The 17628-nt window shown below is 38.9% G+C and overlaps 1 protein-coding gene across 1 annotated transcript in view; it reads left to right on the top strand.

Moving 5' to 3' along the window:
* The first annotated feature begins 10967 nt into the window (after nucleotides 1–10967).
* The window catches only part of KCNMB4 (potassium calcium-activated channel subfamily M regulatory beta subunit 4), a 67537-nt gene continuing 60876 nt past the window's right edge, over nucleotides 10968–17628 (top strand). The window contains exon 1 of the mRNA XM_003259536.3: nucleotides 10968–11825. Coding sequence (XP_003259584.1) covers nucleotides 11490–11825 — 336 coding nt within the window. The 5' untranslated portion in view covers nucleotides 10968–11489. The remainder of the gene's footprint in view (nucleotides 11826–17628) is intronic.

Here is a 17628-nt window from a genome sequence, read left to right as displayed (position 1 = left end):
CCTGTAATCCCAGCTACTTGGAGAGGCTGAGGCAGGAGAATGGCGTGAACCCGGGAGGCGGAGCTTGCAGTGAGCTGAGATTGCGCCACTGCACTCCAGCACTCCAGCCTGGGTGACAGAGCGAGACCCCGTCTCAAAAAAAAAAAAAGCACTGTGTAATTATCATTTTATCTATTGTGCAAAAACCTTCACAGAACACTGTACCTTATTTGACATAAACCAGAGTCAAAACATAGAAATCAATCTAGGAAAAAAAAGATTACATTTTTTCCTAGTAATTCACTTAGTAAAATAAAATGTAACTTTTCCTACATAACCACAAAAAACAAGTAGGAAGAAAAATGTGGAAGGGAATCTTTATTCTGATGAATATAAACAACAATATAGATCGAAGTCTCAGCTGAAGCATGATCATGACTGGTACTGATGAATGACTCCGAAAAATAAGGTAGCTCATACCAAGTGGTTTGTTGTCTTGGCTGTAATCTTTTTTTCTCTTTTTTTGTTAACTGCCATATACAGAGTTTTAAATGCACACTTTTCCATTTTTCTGAGTTCTTTTTATCCTGAATATCAAAATGAAGAAACTCTTGCATATTAGCCAACTTTTTATAACTTGTTAATACCAGAAATTACCATGCTATGGACTTCAAAATACAAGTTACTCTATTTGAAATATTTAAAACATCACTTTCAACTTTTTAAATATAACACAGTTATAATACTCCTTGATTTTATAACTTGTGGTTATACATGTACAGAGGCTGACTCCAACTAATTATATTTCACATTTTCCTTCAAAGCTTTAATTCTGTTAATTTCCCCCATATAGCTAGTGAAATAGATGTGTACACTATGTTAAATAAATTTTTTAGATTAAACTATGATTGGCTTTCTGGGAATAAAAGCTATTTAATTGCAAAGGGAAATCCTTTATTTGGTTTCAAATATAATTCTTTAGGTGGTACTATAATTTATATGCTAAAGCTCCATTTTCAGAGACTTAACTACACAAATAGTTTTCCTTAGATATAATACATTTTAAGAACTGAAAGTTTATGTAAATTCTTAAAGTATATATAACTAGTCTGGTTTTTTTTTTTTGACACTGAAATTGGGACAAAGCAGGTGCTTGATAGTTGTTGACTGATAAAAGTTGATATTTCAATTTGAAAATAAAGTGTATAATTTAAAGCATTGGGCTTTGAGATAGCTTACTCAGTTATCATTTGCTATAATTTCATTTTCACAATAATATTTTTAAGCATTTTCAATAACTTTTAAATATTTCAAATTTTTCCAGTCTATAGCCTCTCTAATTGATAAACCCTCTTCTATTCACAAGCCATAGATCTTCCACTTTGTTACATCCGTTGCTCATAAAATATGTGGCATCTGAGCATGGCCGTACAGTAGGACTCATTTAACTTAGATTTAATAGCTCAATTTTGCAAAAAGTTGCTGAAAACCTAAACGTGTGTGGAAACAGGATTGTATAATACGTTAACCACGGTTTGTCTATGTAGTTAATAAAGAAGATCTAGAAATATCTACTAACTAGGTTCCATTAAGATAGTCTCTGGAGAATGAACTAAGCCAGACATTGAGATGCATTTACTTTCTAAAAGTTGGATCCTAATGGCAGGTCACAAGGCTGTCTCCTTGCCACTGGCATTACCAGTGACTTTGATTATACCATGAATACATGACAAATCTGGAAGATGAAGCAAATAAACACACTGAAGGTTAAAATTGGGATCTAAATCTAACCAAGTAGTTTGGTGTGTAGAGTTGAATCAAATAGGATACATTCAATCAAGAAAATTACTTAGTTTTGCACTTTGATTGTTAATAAAGAATGGTGGAATATAACATGATTTGAGTGGTTCATATATAGATCAGTAAGAATTGTGATCCTGTTGCCAAAAATACTAATGTAATCTTCAGCTACATTAAGAAAAATATAGCACTCAGAAAAAGATAGGAAGCCCACTCTACTGGAAGTAATCACTCATCTGAAATGTCATGTTCTGTTTGAATGCCGTATTATAAGAGCTGCCATGCCTGGGGAAGGCAGAAGGGGAGGGAGAAGTAGCATGCCTGGTAGCTGCCCAGCAAATGCTGTGTGTTTTTATATACATTGTTGTCTGAAGAATAGCATCATGAGGTGAAATTTAGTGTTCCCATTTTAGAGTAAATTTTAAAAAGAACAAATAGGAATAAAATTTTGGAAACATGGTATTTGTCTTCAGGTATCAAATTCAAGAGCTGTCAATGAAAGGCAATTAAGCTCATTCTTGTGACTGGAAGAGCAGAACTAGGACAAATAAGGGATTTCAGTGCAATATTAAAAAGTAACTGAGTTAATTAAGATTTTCAAATCAGTTGCTTTGTAAGACATTAGATTTAACCTCGTAGAACATAACCTAGGAGAGACTGGCTGGACAGTGTTCTGTGCATAAGGTAAGGAGTTGAATGTCTTAATGTTCCTGTGGCTCATTGAAAAAGTGTTAAAGTGAGATAATTACTGTAGTGCAGCAAATCTAATTGCCATCAGTTGTAAGGGACACCATTTTATGTACCAGTAAGACAAAAAAAGCTCCAACTATGACAAGCTGCCAATTACAGAATGTATCTTATGTGAGGAAAGAACGTGCATCTAAAAATTGATGAGATGTAGGGCTTGCAGAAGAGACAACTAAAGAATACTAAGGGGAGGCATGACAGTTGTCATGAAACACAGGAAGAACTGGAACTGGGCAAGTCTCAAACCAATAAGGAGAAGTTGAATGAAACAGACTTTTTCTATATTAAGGTACTACACAGTACTAGCTGCTTCAGGAAGTAAAGGTTCAGTCAATGTGCAAACAAACTGAATGACTCTCAATTAATTGACAGGACTGCCTTTTTAAATAAAAAGTTGAATGTGATTACTTCCAGGCCTCTTTTCAGCTCTTTAAGATACTGACACCCTTTTCTTGATTTGAAGTTGGAGACTATGATGTCATCAGGGCTAAAATGTATATACTTAAAGCATTGACCTTTAAGTACATAAGAATATGCTGTTCTGTGAATCATGGATAAGGTACACTTAAAATCACTGCTATATCTTTGGAAAGAAATTTAAATCAAAAAAGAATTACAAAAGTCAACTTTATTGAACTTACCTGTAGAGTTGTTTTCTTTTGATGTTAGGAGTAGGAATGTGCAACATTAATAAAGCACAACAAATAGTAATCATATGTATGTGTGTATTCACCAGATTTATTTATGTGTATATTTTAGTTCTACATTTGAAAGAGGAAAAAGACAGTTTTTAAGTTTTGACGTAAATGTTTAGTCTGAAATTGTACATTGCATTAGTGTGCAATCTCCTGTGTACAGGTATTAAGTAGAATAAAATCTTGTTTCTTAAAATCCCACTAAATATTATAATCCCTGTGTATCGGGGCATTTATTTACTTTTTCCTATGACATCCAATGTTCTAGGGCAGAAACCATGTTACTACAATAGTATTCGTTAGCAGAACAGGAGGAAAGCTGAATCCATATATAAATATAAAACAGCAAAAGTGCTTTTTTTCTTTTTCTTTTTTTTTTTGAGATGGAGTCTTGCTCTTTCATCCAGGCTGGAGTGCAGTGGGGCGATCTCGGCTCACTGCAGGCTCCGCCCCCCGGGGTTCATGCCATTCTCCTGCCTTAGCCTCCCGCATAGTTGGGACTACAGGTGCCCGCCACCTCGCCCAGCTAATTTTTTTGTATTTTTAGTAGAGACGGGGTTTCACGGTGTTAGCCAGGATGGTCTCGATCTCCTGACCTCGTGATCCGCCCGCCTCGGCCTCCCAAAGTGCTGGGATTACAGGCGTGAGCCACCGCGCCCGGCCTTTCCTGGGAATATTTCTGCTGATCTAAAGATTTCCTCTTCAGTTTGTATGTATAAAAACTGATAATGTAATGTAATAGGAATTACATTATCAGTTACATATGCATTAATTGAAGGGTTTTTTAATCCAATTAAACAGTTGTGTAAATACTGTGACAAGATTTTAGTGACATGTCTCTTTATCATAAAAACTCAAGATTTATAGGGCTTTTTAAAAAGCTAGTCATTTCCATGTTTATTGTACAGTTTTCTCTCAATTATTTAAATGACTTCTTGAAAGTGTCAGAATTCACAAGGTCCTAATTGTCATAATTCTCTATCTTGAAAATCCAAATTATTGCATAGTCAAATAGCATATGATAACCAGTTGACGTGCTAAAATACTTAAACTGTCTTCTACATAGCAAAGCCAATTTTTCATTCTTTTTGAAATTTATCTTAGTTTTCATTTCTAGGCCTGAAAGGCCATACCATACCACCAAAATGTTTTGACATCTTTCTTAGAGAAGATGAAATAAAACTGGCTTTATACCAAAAGTGTTAGTTCTTTTAGACAATAATTGAAGGCACTAGCTGAGGAAAACAAATCTTTACTATGAATCAGAGCTGGTCTCTAATTTGTATGTGTTTCCTGAAATGTAATGTTTTTGTGATTTGCATTTATTTTTGGCCTAAGTGACATTTTGACCATATAATTTACTTTTAAAACTTACAATAAATGCTTTATTCTTCCAGGCCAAACTATTTCCTAGTGCATAATGAAGGTAATTTTGATGATAATACATGAGTTCTTCAAACATTTTGGAAGAAATGCTTCAAATTTCAAGGGTGGTATGATGTCCACAAATCGCTGAGTCTGCTTGATTCTTTTTAGAATCAGGCCTCTTGATACTAATTTATAATGAGAAAACTATTTTAAATTAAACATTTATTCTTCAAAATTATACATCTGAATGAGAAAACATTACATGAGGGAATGATATAAATAGTTTCATCTTATGTATAAAAATAAAGATTTGGGGCAGCCAGAATGTTTCAAAACTACCTTTAAATCTGTTACATACTGAACATTTATTTTAAGATGGAGTTTTAATTACCATATGTAACAGTGCATGAAAAATGAGCTGTCTTTGAGTTGTTAAATATTTCCCCTCAAGCGAAAGATAATATTTGTTTTTTTATTTTGAATGTTTTAATTTATTGTCAAGTGGTTAATATTCTTCAAATATAACATGCTGTCTATTGCATGAGTTATATCTCAGTTTTAAAAAATGCAAGTCATGTTACTCCTCTGCTCAAAAAGTTACTTCCAGATTTCCCTTTTTTATCTAAAGTTTTGTATAATTTTTTTCAGTTCACTCTAAATGATTTAATATAGGTCTAAAATTTGAATGTTAGTTGACTTGTATATCACTATTAGGAATCCAAATTCTCTACATTTGCAATGACACTGTCATTGAACAACAAAATCCATTATCCTAGAAGTGTTTGTAAATTGGAATATCATGGAAAAGAAAAGCTCAGACTTTCGAATGTTAAAGTGGGGCATCCTTTCCAACTTTGACTTATCATTCTTAGCATTTTGGACTAAGGCTAAAACCTTAGTTTCCTAAATCATATCAAAAGAGAATACTGAAGAAACTGGAAGATGTGCATAACAAAAGGCCTAGGAGAGACATAATGGCTGTCTTCTCACATCTGAGGTAGAGTCATTTGTAAGGCTTTATTGTTTTTTGTTTGTTTTGTTTTTTTGAGACGGAGTCTTGCTCTGTCGCCCAGGCTGGAGTGCAGTGGTGCGATCTCGGCTCACTGCAAGCTCCACCTCCCAGGTTCACGCCATTCTCCTGCCTCATGTAAGGCTTTATTCTTAAAAATATCTTTATCCTACGTAACGCCGGAGGGCAGAATAAGGACCATTACATGGCTGTTATGGCAAGGCAAATTTCAATCTACAGTAATAAAGTACCAGTTTATAATTTTTCAAAAGCTCCAGAAATCATTAGGAGTTATATCTTTCCATCACTGGAAGTGTCCAAGCAAAGGCAAAAAAAAAAAAAAAAAAAAAAAAAAAAAAAAGCTAATATTAGAAGTATTTGATGCTTTTCAGTCTGCAGAGGATAGGATTTCCTTCTGCCTTATAACTGTTGCACATCTAGTTATTCCCTGTATTTACTTGTACCTTGAATTTAGCTTGAATTTTTAGCAAGCCACTGGAAACCTAACTTAATCTGTCTGTTCCACATAAAACAGTACTACTACTATTTGCTCAGCATCTGAAGAGGCTATTTTCAACACAAATGTGATTCAGAGTAAAATTAAGCAGAGGGACCAGATAAATTATTAGTTCCTTCAGCCTCACCGTCCCCTTCATAATCAGGTTTCACAGTAGAGATTTTGATTAAGCCTAACTATACTTAAATATAAGTATAGAAACACATTTTAAATCCATTTGTAAATGCTTTTTGTATTATCTACACTTCTTTTTGTTAACAAATTTCTTAGAAGTGGCATAGTATAGTAGAAAAAATGTTTTAAGTAATTTATTATATTCAAGTGGTTAGTATTTCTTAAATATAAGATACTATGTAAAATGCAAATATAAAATCCCCTGGCCCTGTCACAATATGTGTGCAGCCTTGCAAAAATTACCTAATCTCTGAATGTTTTTCCCTCTTCTTCTCATGGGAAGGTTAAATTAGGGCATTTATAAATAACCTAGCTTATATTAGATGTTGCATCGACGTAGATCTATTTCTCTAAAGACAAACACTCTTCTTGTTAGCCATCATGCTAGGACATGCTCTCCATGTTTTGGGATTCTGTTAAAGACCTTTTAACTTCACTAGATACTGTTATATAGCAATACCCAATTTTCTAAAGTGCATGGCAAAACAAAAATGGGAATTAGATACTAGAATACTAAAACTGTCTTCTAGACCCACCCTTTTGTATGACAAGGAGGAAACTAATATTGCTATGGTTTAAAGTGTCCCCCAAATTTAATGTGTTAGAACATATTCCCCAAATTCATATTTTTGATGGTATTTAGAGATGGGGCCTTTGGGAGATAATTAGGATTAAGTAAGGTCATCAGGGTGTGGGGCCTGATGAGACTGGTGGCTTTATATGGACAGTGGCCTGAGTTAATAGGCATTCTTGCTGTCTTGCTATGGAACTGCCTTCTGCCATGTTAGGGTACACAAGGACCTGACCAGATACTACTGTCATGCTCTTGGACTTCCCAGCATCTAGAATTGTAAGAAATAAGTTTCTTTATAAATTACTCAGTCTCAGGTATTCAGTTATAGCAACAGAAAGTAGACTAAGAGGATTATTTACCTTGTGTCAAATTATTTACTACTAAAGCTGGGACCAAAACCTCTTGGCCTCTATGTTTCAAGTTCCAAAGCTGATTTCCCTTTTATTACATACCTGTGTATATCTCTCCCATAGAGATTCACTGTAGCTAACATGAAAGACTCAACAGTTGGTGAGATTTTAGGAACTCTAGAGCACTACCAGTATGGTATTAAAAATTTGCTAATCTATCCAGAATGTAAATTTTAATGGAAAAAATGTGAATTGATTGTGTTTTGCTTTCCTCAGTTGCAAACATAAAGGCTATACACAAACATAAATTTGAGCTTTTAAAAAATATTTTAAATAATTACAATTACAAGCAAAATGCAAAGTCTGGGAGCTTCTTGGTTAATGTTGAACTAGGCAATGGTTAAAGTCCCTTCCTGTTCTAATTTGCTGTGATTAGAAATAGTAAGTAGTGTTCTTAGTAATAATTATGTGCTCATTTTAATAGGTGAAGTTTATGGCCAGGAAAATACAATCAGAAAAAATAGTGACCACATAGGAAATGTATTTTGAATTTAAAATTCTGAGGCTAATAAATATTTAACACTCATAATGGAGCATGGCAAGGAAATTAATTTGGTATCGGCAAGCTGGAACTCAATTTCCTATGACATTAACAAAATCTATAATTATAGCTGCTGAATCAAGAAGAAAATGTAAAATGGTTTTATATGGTTTTCTTTGTTGGATCACTCATACTTTCATCATGTGTAATATCTAATTAGTTAAAAAGGTCTAAATCTATCTAGAGTATAAATTTTAATAGAAAAAAGGTGATTATACATTGTTTTCCTATGTATTTTCACTTTTCAAGTGTTTAGTCGCAGTTATCAAAAAACTTCATAATGTGCCAGTTTTTGAAAAAATTTTCCCACCTACTCTAAATTCCGTTCTATTCCTAGGATACAAAAGCCTGCCTTATAATTCTTTTTAGAATCTTTTATTAAAAAGTATATATACATATGATATTGTATACTGCAACTTTAGCATCAGCCACAGAACTTCTTGAATATTGATCATGAGAACAAATTATAAATAACATGGCTTTGATGCCCTTGTTTAGATAGGCTTTATTTTTCTTTTAAATTGAACTTTATCAAGACCTGGCCATGATCCTACTGGAAAAACTACTGCAGATGATGTACATCAAATAAGTCAGTCTGGTTCTTAATATTACATTTTTAATCTTAATTGGTGGAACACTATTCAAAGAAAGGACTAGCTGCTTTTTCTGTGCTACTTCCACCTTCCACAGGGAACAGAGATTTTAAGTGACCTCAGAGCTTAACATTTCTGAGCTTTCCTGGAGTTCTTACTACCATTCTGACTTACAAGTAAGTGGTGACCTGTATTCTGAAACTGAGGGGCTGACATATCCAATCTTCCTTGGGAATGTGATAAAGCAGCTCTGCTTCAAGTAAGTAAAACTAATAAACACTTCCAGTGTTTCATTAAGAATAAAATAGAAATTGATTTAATTTGTGAAGTCTTAATATGTTTGACTTTCAATAAAGATGTGAAGATAAAGTGTTCAGAGAAAAGCTAAATTAAAAACAGGAAACAGGAGAAAAATGTCTAAAGAACAGAAGACACAAGTTTCTTTAAATACTTTAAGAATAATTGCCAAGAAAGAAATTGACTAAATGCAGAACTGAAAGAAAATGGATTTTAAAACTTCAAGAATTTCAGTTAAAATAAGATAGAATTTTCTGATTTTGTTCCCTAGACTTAGACCACCGTACTTCAGTTTTGAGGCAGAGGTTTCATTCACAGAAGACTTTGAGCTCTGGAATCATTGAAAAATGAACCATGTTTGTTAAATTATTGGTAGTCCCCCAACTGCTGTGCATTAATAGGAATTAATTCTGCCTCATTTCAGTTCCTCAACATACTGAGCTAGAATAATTGTATCTTGTTATTTGTTCATCATTGCTTCAGATCTTAGACATGGCTTTCGTTTCTTGGAAAAGAAGATTATAACAATAGAAAAAAGATATTTCCTATGTTTTTTATTTTTCCTGCAATAGGAAAAAGATTCAGATTGAAGATTTGTGATTTTGGGTTATGTTATTTCAACTATTAAACTCACTTTTAAGCAATGTAATCACTTACAATTGTCTTTATGCTAACAAGAAAATACAATTCTTACATTTAAATTAAAAAAAGAAAATCTCAAAACCTGAAAGGTATTAGAGAACAAAGCATCTTCCTAATTTGGAAGTTTTTCAAACTCTACATCTTCTTAATTTGTTGAGAAAAAGACACTAGGATCTTCCTGTAATTAATTTGCCCATTGCTGGGAAATACTTGTTACCTGTCATAATGTAGTGCTTCAAAATAACGTATCAGAACTGCAGTCGAAAGATACTCAATACCAGTTAAGTAACATTTGAAGTCCAGGAAAGAGAAGTCAAGAATTCCATGATTCCATGTTTCCGTATTCATCAGGAACATAATTAAGAGTTTATTCATTTGAGACTTACAAGCAAACAAAAAAAGTTTATGTAGTTCGCAAGGAAGTTAATATTCTGATTTTATTCTTTGAAATGTAGATATAAATAGCTCTCAAGTTTGATTTTATGATAAAAGTGTGGTTTGGGAAAAGGTAATTCTAACTTTAAAAAGATCATGAAAAGAATAGAGGCTGAAGCATAGCGTAACTAGGGGTGGAGGGAGCAACGGCAAGAATTAAGAGCAGAACACAGGTCTAGAAAAAGTACCTGTCCCAAAGTGGGTCTGCCCGCCGCTGTCGCTTTAAGCAGCGCTCCTGGAAACCTCATCTACAAATCCTAGGGCGGGTCAGGGGTGGCAAGACTCCTAAGGAGGGAAACGACAGAAATGATTCTGTTCTTGGGAGCCCCAAAGCAAGAATACTTTTCTGATGGGAAAAGTGGTATTTCTTTCCAGGCTGCAAAGCTCTCCACCTTTTTCCTTTGGTCTCAGTCAGCCCCAGCCATGGGGGCAAATCAAGTTGGGGTAGACTCGGCTGCCGGAGACCTAAGTTGCCACAAGGGTCACCGAGAACCTAAGCAGCAAGTTTCCTTCGTCCAGCCTCCTGCCCCCACGCACGTTGCCTCCACAGCAAACTCCACCTGACTCAGCTTGTTTAACTCCAATCCTGCAGCCCTCCCGGCCGCAGCAGGGTCAGGGGGCGCGGGTCTGCGCCAAGACGGTTAGGAGGCCCAAGTCCTGGGACTTGCGACGGTTACTGCGCTCCCTGGGGCGGCTGCGCTGGCGGCGTGGGCGCGGCTGGGTCACGCCTCCGGCACCGCCGCCCGCCAGCCCGCTCCTGGCATGGGAACTTGCGGTTCAGTCGTCCCCGGGGACCTCCCAGCGCACACCGCTAGCCTGGGGCTTTCACCTCGATCAGCCCGGCCTGGGCGGCCCGTGTCCTCCTACACCGCCACCCGTGCCCGCTTCCCGGGGTGCGCCCGGAGCCTGGCCGCTCTCCCTGCAGGTGACCAGTCCTCGTTTGGAGTTCAAGATTCCCGCCGCTCCACTTGAACTCCACCCTCCCCTCTTATTATTAATTATTATTATTATTATTATTATTATTAACTTCCCTCCGGTTAAGCTAAACTGATCTTAATCTTTCATCTCAGACGTCCCTCTAAGGGGACTGAGCGAAGATTCCGATTGCAAGTCGCCGCTGTTGCTTGTGCCCGTCAGCTCCTCGCCCAAAGGAGACGCCCCCGAGCGGGGCGGGGCGGGGCGGGGCGGAAGGGCCCAGGTCGGCTGTGGACGGGGCGGGGCGGAGCCTCCTCCTGCACGGGGGAGCCCCCGGGCTCGCCCCAGCTCAGACACTCCTAGCCTTGGGGCAGCTGCCGGGCGAGTCCGCGGAATAGCGGCCAGCGGGCGATGGAGACAGAGAGACACCCGACGAGAGGAGGCGGGGTGGGGGAGGCGGGGAGAGTGCGGGGGCGGAGGCTGGCAGGGGGCGCTGGAAGCTGGAGCGGTCCGTGCGCTCCCCGCGCCCGAGGGTGCAGGAGGCTCTGAAGCGGCTGCTGCACCGCGGGGCCCAGGCGGCGGCTGGGGGGCTGGGGGGCTCTGCCGCCGCCGCCGGGGGCGTCGCTGGCCTCGGCCCCTTTGTTCTCGCGCGCTCCCCCTCGCCGCCCACTCCCCTGCTGTCGCGCGGCGGCGGCGGTGGCGGCGGCGGCTCCTCCCGCCCGAGGCAGGCGGGCTCGGCGCCGGGGGCGGGAGGGGGCGGGGGGAGCACGCCAGCCGCCGAGAGTGGGGGGCGATGGCGAAGCTCCGGGTGGCTTACGAGTACACGGAAGCCGAGGACAAGAGCATCCGGCTCGGCTTGTTTCTCATCATCTCCGGCGTCGTGTCGCTCTTCATCTTCGGCTTCTGCTGGCTGAGTCCCGCGCTGCAGGATCTGCAAGCCACGGAGGCCAATTGCACGGTGCTGTCGGTGCAGCAGATCGGCGAGGTGTTCGAGTGCACCTTCACCTGTGGCGCCGACTGCAGGGGCACCTCGCAGTACCCCTGCGTCCAGGTCTACGTGAACAACTCTGAGTCCAACTCTAGGGCGCTGCTGCACAGCGACGAGCACCAGCTCCTGACCAACCCCAAGGTAAGAACGCCCCGCGCACCCAGGGGCTCCCCGCGAGGGCGGTTTGGAGGCAGCGTCGGTGTTAGACTGCGCGGGGAGGGTTCGGCGTGTGCTCTCATTGCTAGGAGGAGACCAGGTGGCGCAGGCTGTGCTCAAACCAGGAATGACTACATCAGGGAGCCCCAGGGCTCCGGTCTTTCAGGTGGGTTTACGCGCGGCGACCAGTGGTGCCCAGAGGGTTACTTTAAAACCTGACTTGCCTGGTCTCAGATTTTGAGGCCTCGACCCAGTCCGGGTCCTGCGCCTACCGGACTGGGTTTGGAGAAGTGCAAGGAGCCAAGAAAGTTAACTTTTCCTCCATTTAAAGCCAGTGGTTAGCGGGGATCCACCTACTCCAGCTCACGGTCAAGGTCCGAGCTTCAGCTGGTCTCATCTAGAACTCAGATGGAATGACCTTCCTTGAAAGGTCGAGGGGACTCTCGAAAGTTGTGAGAGAGTTCCTTACCTTTTCGCTCTACACAGGCATTTTCAACTTGGGGTTCAAAGATAAGCTTTTGTGGCTTGACAAACGACCTCGAATCAAATATGGAATATTGCGGGTCCATTTTGGGAAGTACAGAGGGCTCCTAGTTTTCATGAAATAGATTCTCAAAAGAGTCTACGGGGAGCCTAGTTACCCTTTGTGTTTAGGGACAGTCTGGAGTCCTCTGGAGAACAGTAAAACTTGCTGAAAATAGAAAACCTTCAGTGAAATGTACCTAATATGACTTCTTTGACAACTTCTTTTGGTCTCGAAAGCAAGCAAGAAGAAAAAGAAAAAGAAAAAAAAAAAAGATAAAACCTGGTTAGGACTCCCGGGATGGAGAGCAGCGACAGGAAGTCTCAGAAAACTGTTCCCAATGGAGAAAAATAACTTATAAAAAGCAGTGTCCTTAGCCTGTGAACTAATTGGCTTTGTAGTGCACCTGGTTCTGGTTCCGTTTTTACTTCCCTTGATCTTTTCTGCTCTCCTTGTTGCTTAACTATCAAAGGTATGTATCTTTTTAAAAGTTACTGACATTTTTCCTTTTTTTGAGGGATCAAGCAGAAAAACAGTCCAAAAGGGAATGCATCTTGTGTTCACAGGAAAACTTTGTTAACTCTAACAAGATATATTTATATTAATCCAAAAGAAAAAAATTCTACATCAATATTGTAATAGTATTTAAAACAAGCTTACCATCACTCTGCAATAAAACTTGTGGTCTTACCTCCTGAACAGTAAATTCTTGAATTTGAGACATTTAAAAAAAAATTTCTTTTTAAAAATGTGAATGACTCCTCTCAAAAAAAAAATGCTCCTGTCGACAAATGAATATTGATTTACCTTAAAAATATCAATAATACATAAGCAGTAAATATAGGACTAAGAATATAGAATTTGGAGTATAATGTTAAAGAACTTGAAGAGGTGATAACGATAACGTCTCAAAGACAAATGTAACTTGATCCTCTTAATGCTCAGGAATTTAAAAAGAAATCTCAGGATTTTAGAAACATCATTTTCTTTTAGAATTAAATCAATCATGTCAAAGATAAGTGCCAACCAGTAGTAATGATTTAGAAATTATATGGCAGTTCATCATTTAGAAGTTGTTATTATAGTTGGTGAAACGTTGCTAATTATTTTAAGATAGTGGTTCAAGCACTAATAAATTTCACATCTATATATACATATATATGCACACACACATTAATAAATGGCTAATATCTAATCAAGACATGGACAAATTATAATTTATTACAAAAAGACTGCTTCACACTTTTCAGGCAGTTTGAAGGATCTGGCAGAAAAAGTAAATTGAAATCATTGGGACACTGATTTTTAAATTACCTAGAAGCAATCACAATGCTTTATGTAATACTAAGATTTCTCCTCTCTCTTTTCTTTCTCTCTCTGTCCCCTGAAGATAATCATTTTTTTTTTCCAGTGCCAGTTCAGATCTTGGCAACAGTTGTTTTGAAAAGGTACCTGAACAAAATACATTTTATAAAGTATTCAGGAACTGACAGAACTGGAGAAGGATATATTTATGTTACAGAAGTCGTAGACAACATCCTATTCATTTTAGTCAAGGTTTTCTCAACCAAACCAATTTATATCTCTTTATCCAGATTATAATTATGTTGTAGCATTTATAGACTATAAGTTTGTTCTTTAGCATCACCTTTCTATTTTTGACTAATAAATGCTCAATTTGGAAATTCTTATAAGCAGTGTGATGGAAAAATTCAATGTAATAAAAATATTATGCCAGAGTCAAGTACATAAGCAGAGTGTTTCCACAGTGTCCCTGCAATTAGGCAATACCCATTGTCCATTCCTGTTGGATCTTGGCTGCCTAGATCTTTTCTTTGCCTCACTTTACCTCTTTATTGAAGGCCTATGCTTCCCCTGTGTTTCTTTGTAGAATGTCTAGATTCCCAACAGTGTCTTGAATGTCAACCACCTCCAAGCTTTTCGTCATGACCCACCAACACAAGAAACCACTTAGGAAATCACTTCTTAGAAAAATAGAATAAGGACTTTTTTCCTCTCCCTTGAGTTTCCTGCATTAATTACAGTAAGAGGCAGGAGAGGGAAAGAATACATGGCAAATACAGAATTTCTTAAGCCATAAACTGCTAAAGAAGATACTGTGAGTAAATTTGATCTTTGACTAATAATTTCTTTAAAATACCTTGAGTTCCTACTGAATTTATTTGTATTTTGAATCATATCCTTATTGTCTAAAGCAATTACTATATCCAGTCTTGTAATAGAGTATTCAAGGCAACAAATTGTCCACAGGGAGATTATCTCTGTGGATTAACCATAGCAAAATCTAAATTTGGGGTCAGCTTCCTCTTGCTACTATTCCAGTCACTGCGCTATCTCTTTGTGACTCATAGTTGTATATGCTAGGAGCTATGGTTCTCACCTATGGCTGTACATTAGAATCACCAGGGGACCTTTAAAAAGAAGTTTTTATGGCTGGGTCCAAGTCTCCAAGATTCTGATCTGGTCTTGGGTGGGACCTGGGCATTGATGTTTTTTAAAAGTTCTGCAATGATTCTAATGTGAAGACAAGATTCAAAAACCACTATCTTAGAAAATGTTCTCATCTGCTATGCAAGAAAAACAACCTGAGAACCAAAAAGGAGTCATTGTGATTAATATTTGTGTTTTCAGATTAAAAGATACTGTTGCTGCTACTGAATTTTTTTTTTTTTTTTTTTGAGATGGAGTCTCGCTGTGTCACCCAGGCTGGAGTGCAGTGGCATGATCTCGGCTCACTGCAAGCTCCACCTCCCGGGTTCATGCCATTCTCCTGCCTCAGCCTCCCGAGTATCTGGGACTACAGGCGCCCACCACCACACCCGGCTAATTTTTTCTATTTTTAGTGAGATGAGGTTTCACCGTGTTAGCCCAGATGGTCTCGATCTTCTGACCTCGTGATCCATCCCCGCTTTGGCCTCCCAAAGTGCTGGGATTACAGGCCTGAGCCACCATGCCCGGCCAGTGCTACTAAATTTAGGGAGTCAGTATAAAAGGAAATTCTGAAGGAAAGGGAGAGTATTATTTAAAATTATTATGCAAATAATAGTTTAAAACCAATAAGCTTAAATGAAATGAACTTGATTCCAGACATTTGCATAATTATATACATTGGATGGCCAAAAAAAAAAAAAGATGAATTTTTAAAACTGCCCTCTTGTATGTGAGACAAGACAGAGTGAGTGATTAGAGATAATATGTTTATTTCATTTATTTATTTATTTATTTTTGAGTCTCATTCTGTTGTCCAGGCTGGAGTGCAGTGGCATGATCTCAGCTCACTGCAACTTCCGCCTCGTGGGTTCAAGCGATTCCCCTGCATCAGCCACCCGAGTAGCTGGGCTTACGGGCATGTGCTACCACGCCCAGCTAATTTTTGTATATTTAGTAGAGACAAGGTTTCACCATGTTGGCCAGGCGGGTCTCCAACTCCTGGCCTCAAGTGATCCCCCTGCCTCAGCCTCCCAAAGTGCTGGGATTACAGGCGTGAGCCGACACGCCCGGTCTATATGTTTATTTTTATTTTGAGTTTTTTTTTTCCCTTCCTCTAATAATAAAAACCTAGAAACAAAGGATAAAGGCTCCTTCTAAGAAACCAGTACTCTAAAAGTGAGAGAAATGCATTAAGGAGAAGAAAAACTTAGGTGGGACTGAACAAGGCTTCAGGCTTTATGTTTGCTGAAGCTAGATGTACCTAACTACAGGGCATGGTGGCTCGCAGTCACCTAGGCCCTCTCCACATCCACTCAGGTACCCTGTCCCAGTGCACTGTAGGGAGAGGCAGTGTGGCCTGCCTGGAGTTGTTTCTGAACTCCTTCCTGGAACATTCAGTTGGATGCATTTTGCACTCTAGAGACATCCATCATGTCAGAACTACATGATAAAAGGCTAGGCAGAATTGTGATGACTTCTTTGTAACCTTTATTTATCTTGAAAAAGTGGCATTTCTTGGTTGTTTTTCCTTTGTAGATTATGTTATATAATGTTTGGTATATACATAAAATTCAATCAGGAAATCCTTTTTCAGCATCTATTATAATGATCAAAGAACTGGGCAAGAAACAAGACGGCATACAAAGATGAATTTGTTCATTTAACAAATATTCATGAAACATCTATCCTGTGTTATGTGTGCATTCAGGTGCTGAGACTAGAATATAGGTCAAAACAGAGTTCCTGCACTCATGGCACTTACATTCTGCTGGGAATTAACAGACAAGAAATAAATGTATAATGCCATGTCATGTAATGATAGGTAGATAAAGAAAATTTGGGCAGGATAAGAGTATAGATAGTGACAAAATAAGTGAAGGGCTCTTCTTTTGGACAGGGTGGTCAGGGAAGGCCGCTCTGATGAAGTGACATTTACACAGAGACCCAAAGAACATGAGGGGATGAGGAGAGACAGAAGGGATGTAAGTAATGAATCCTGTGGCTATCTGGAGACAAGAGTGTCCACCAGCTGAGGAAATAGCAAATGCAAAGGCCCTGTGACAAGAGTCTGTGTGAGGAACTGTGAGGGCGAAAGAGAGGATGGACCACAGTGAGCAAGGTGGACAGTGGGAAATGAGGTTAGGGTCCTAAAGAACATGATAGGGACTTTGGATTTTATTCCAAGCATGATGGGAATATGTGACATTAAGCGGGGCTGAAATATCATCAGACTTAGACTTTTAAAAAATGCAAATGATCCCTCTCGCTGCTGAATTGAAAATAGAATTTATGTGTATGTTTACGTGCACATGCACACATTCTGACTTGTGCAGTGAGAGGTGCAGAGGCAAGACTTGAAACAGGAAGTCCTGTAGGACAGGCAAAAGATGTTGGTGGCTTAGATCAGTTGGTAGCACTGGTAAAATTTACTAATGAATTGGATATGAGGAATGAGGGAAAGAGGAGTTGAGAATGGCTCCAAAGTTTGTGTCAATTGCAACTGGGTGAACGGAGGTGCTTTTAGTGATGGGAAAAACTAAAGGAATAGTAGTTCTGGAGGAGTGTGGATGAAAATCAAGGGTTCAGTTTTGCATATGCCTAACAGACATTAAATATGAGGATGAATCCATGAGTCTCTGTCCTCAAAGAAATTATCACCTAGCAGAGGAGATAAGAACACAAATGACTATCAAACAAGGCAGAATGTCAAGTTCTACGGAGAGGTACAAACATTATGATATGAACATCCAGAGGGAAAAAGTTAGGGGGAAAGCTTCATGGAGAAAGAAGCATTTGCTATGAGTCTGAGGATGA

This window comes from Nomascus leucogenys, chromosome 10 (assembly GCF_006542625.1).
Source record: "Nomascus leucogenys isolate Asia chromosome 10, Asia_NLE_v1, whole genome shotgun sequence".
NCBI classification, from domain to species: Eukaryota; Metazoa; Chordata; class Mammalia; order Primates; family Hylobatidae; genus Nomascus; species Nomascus leucogenys.
The sequence above is the reverse complement of the archived record's forward strand: the minus strand, read 5'-3'. Positions and strand labels throughout refer to the sequence as shown.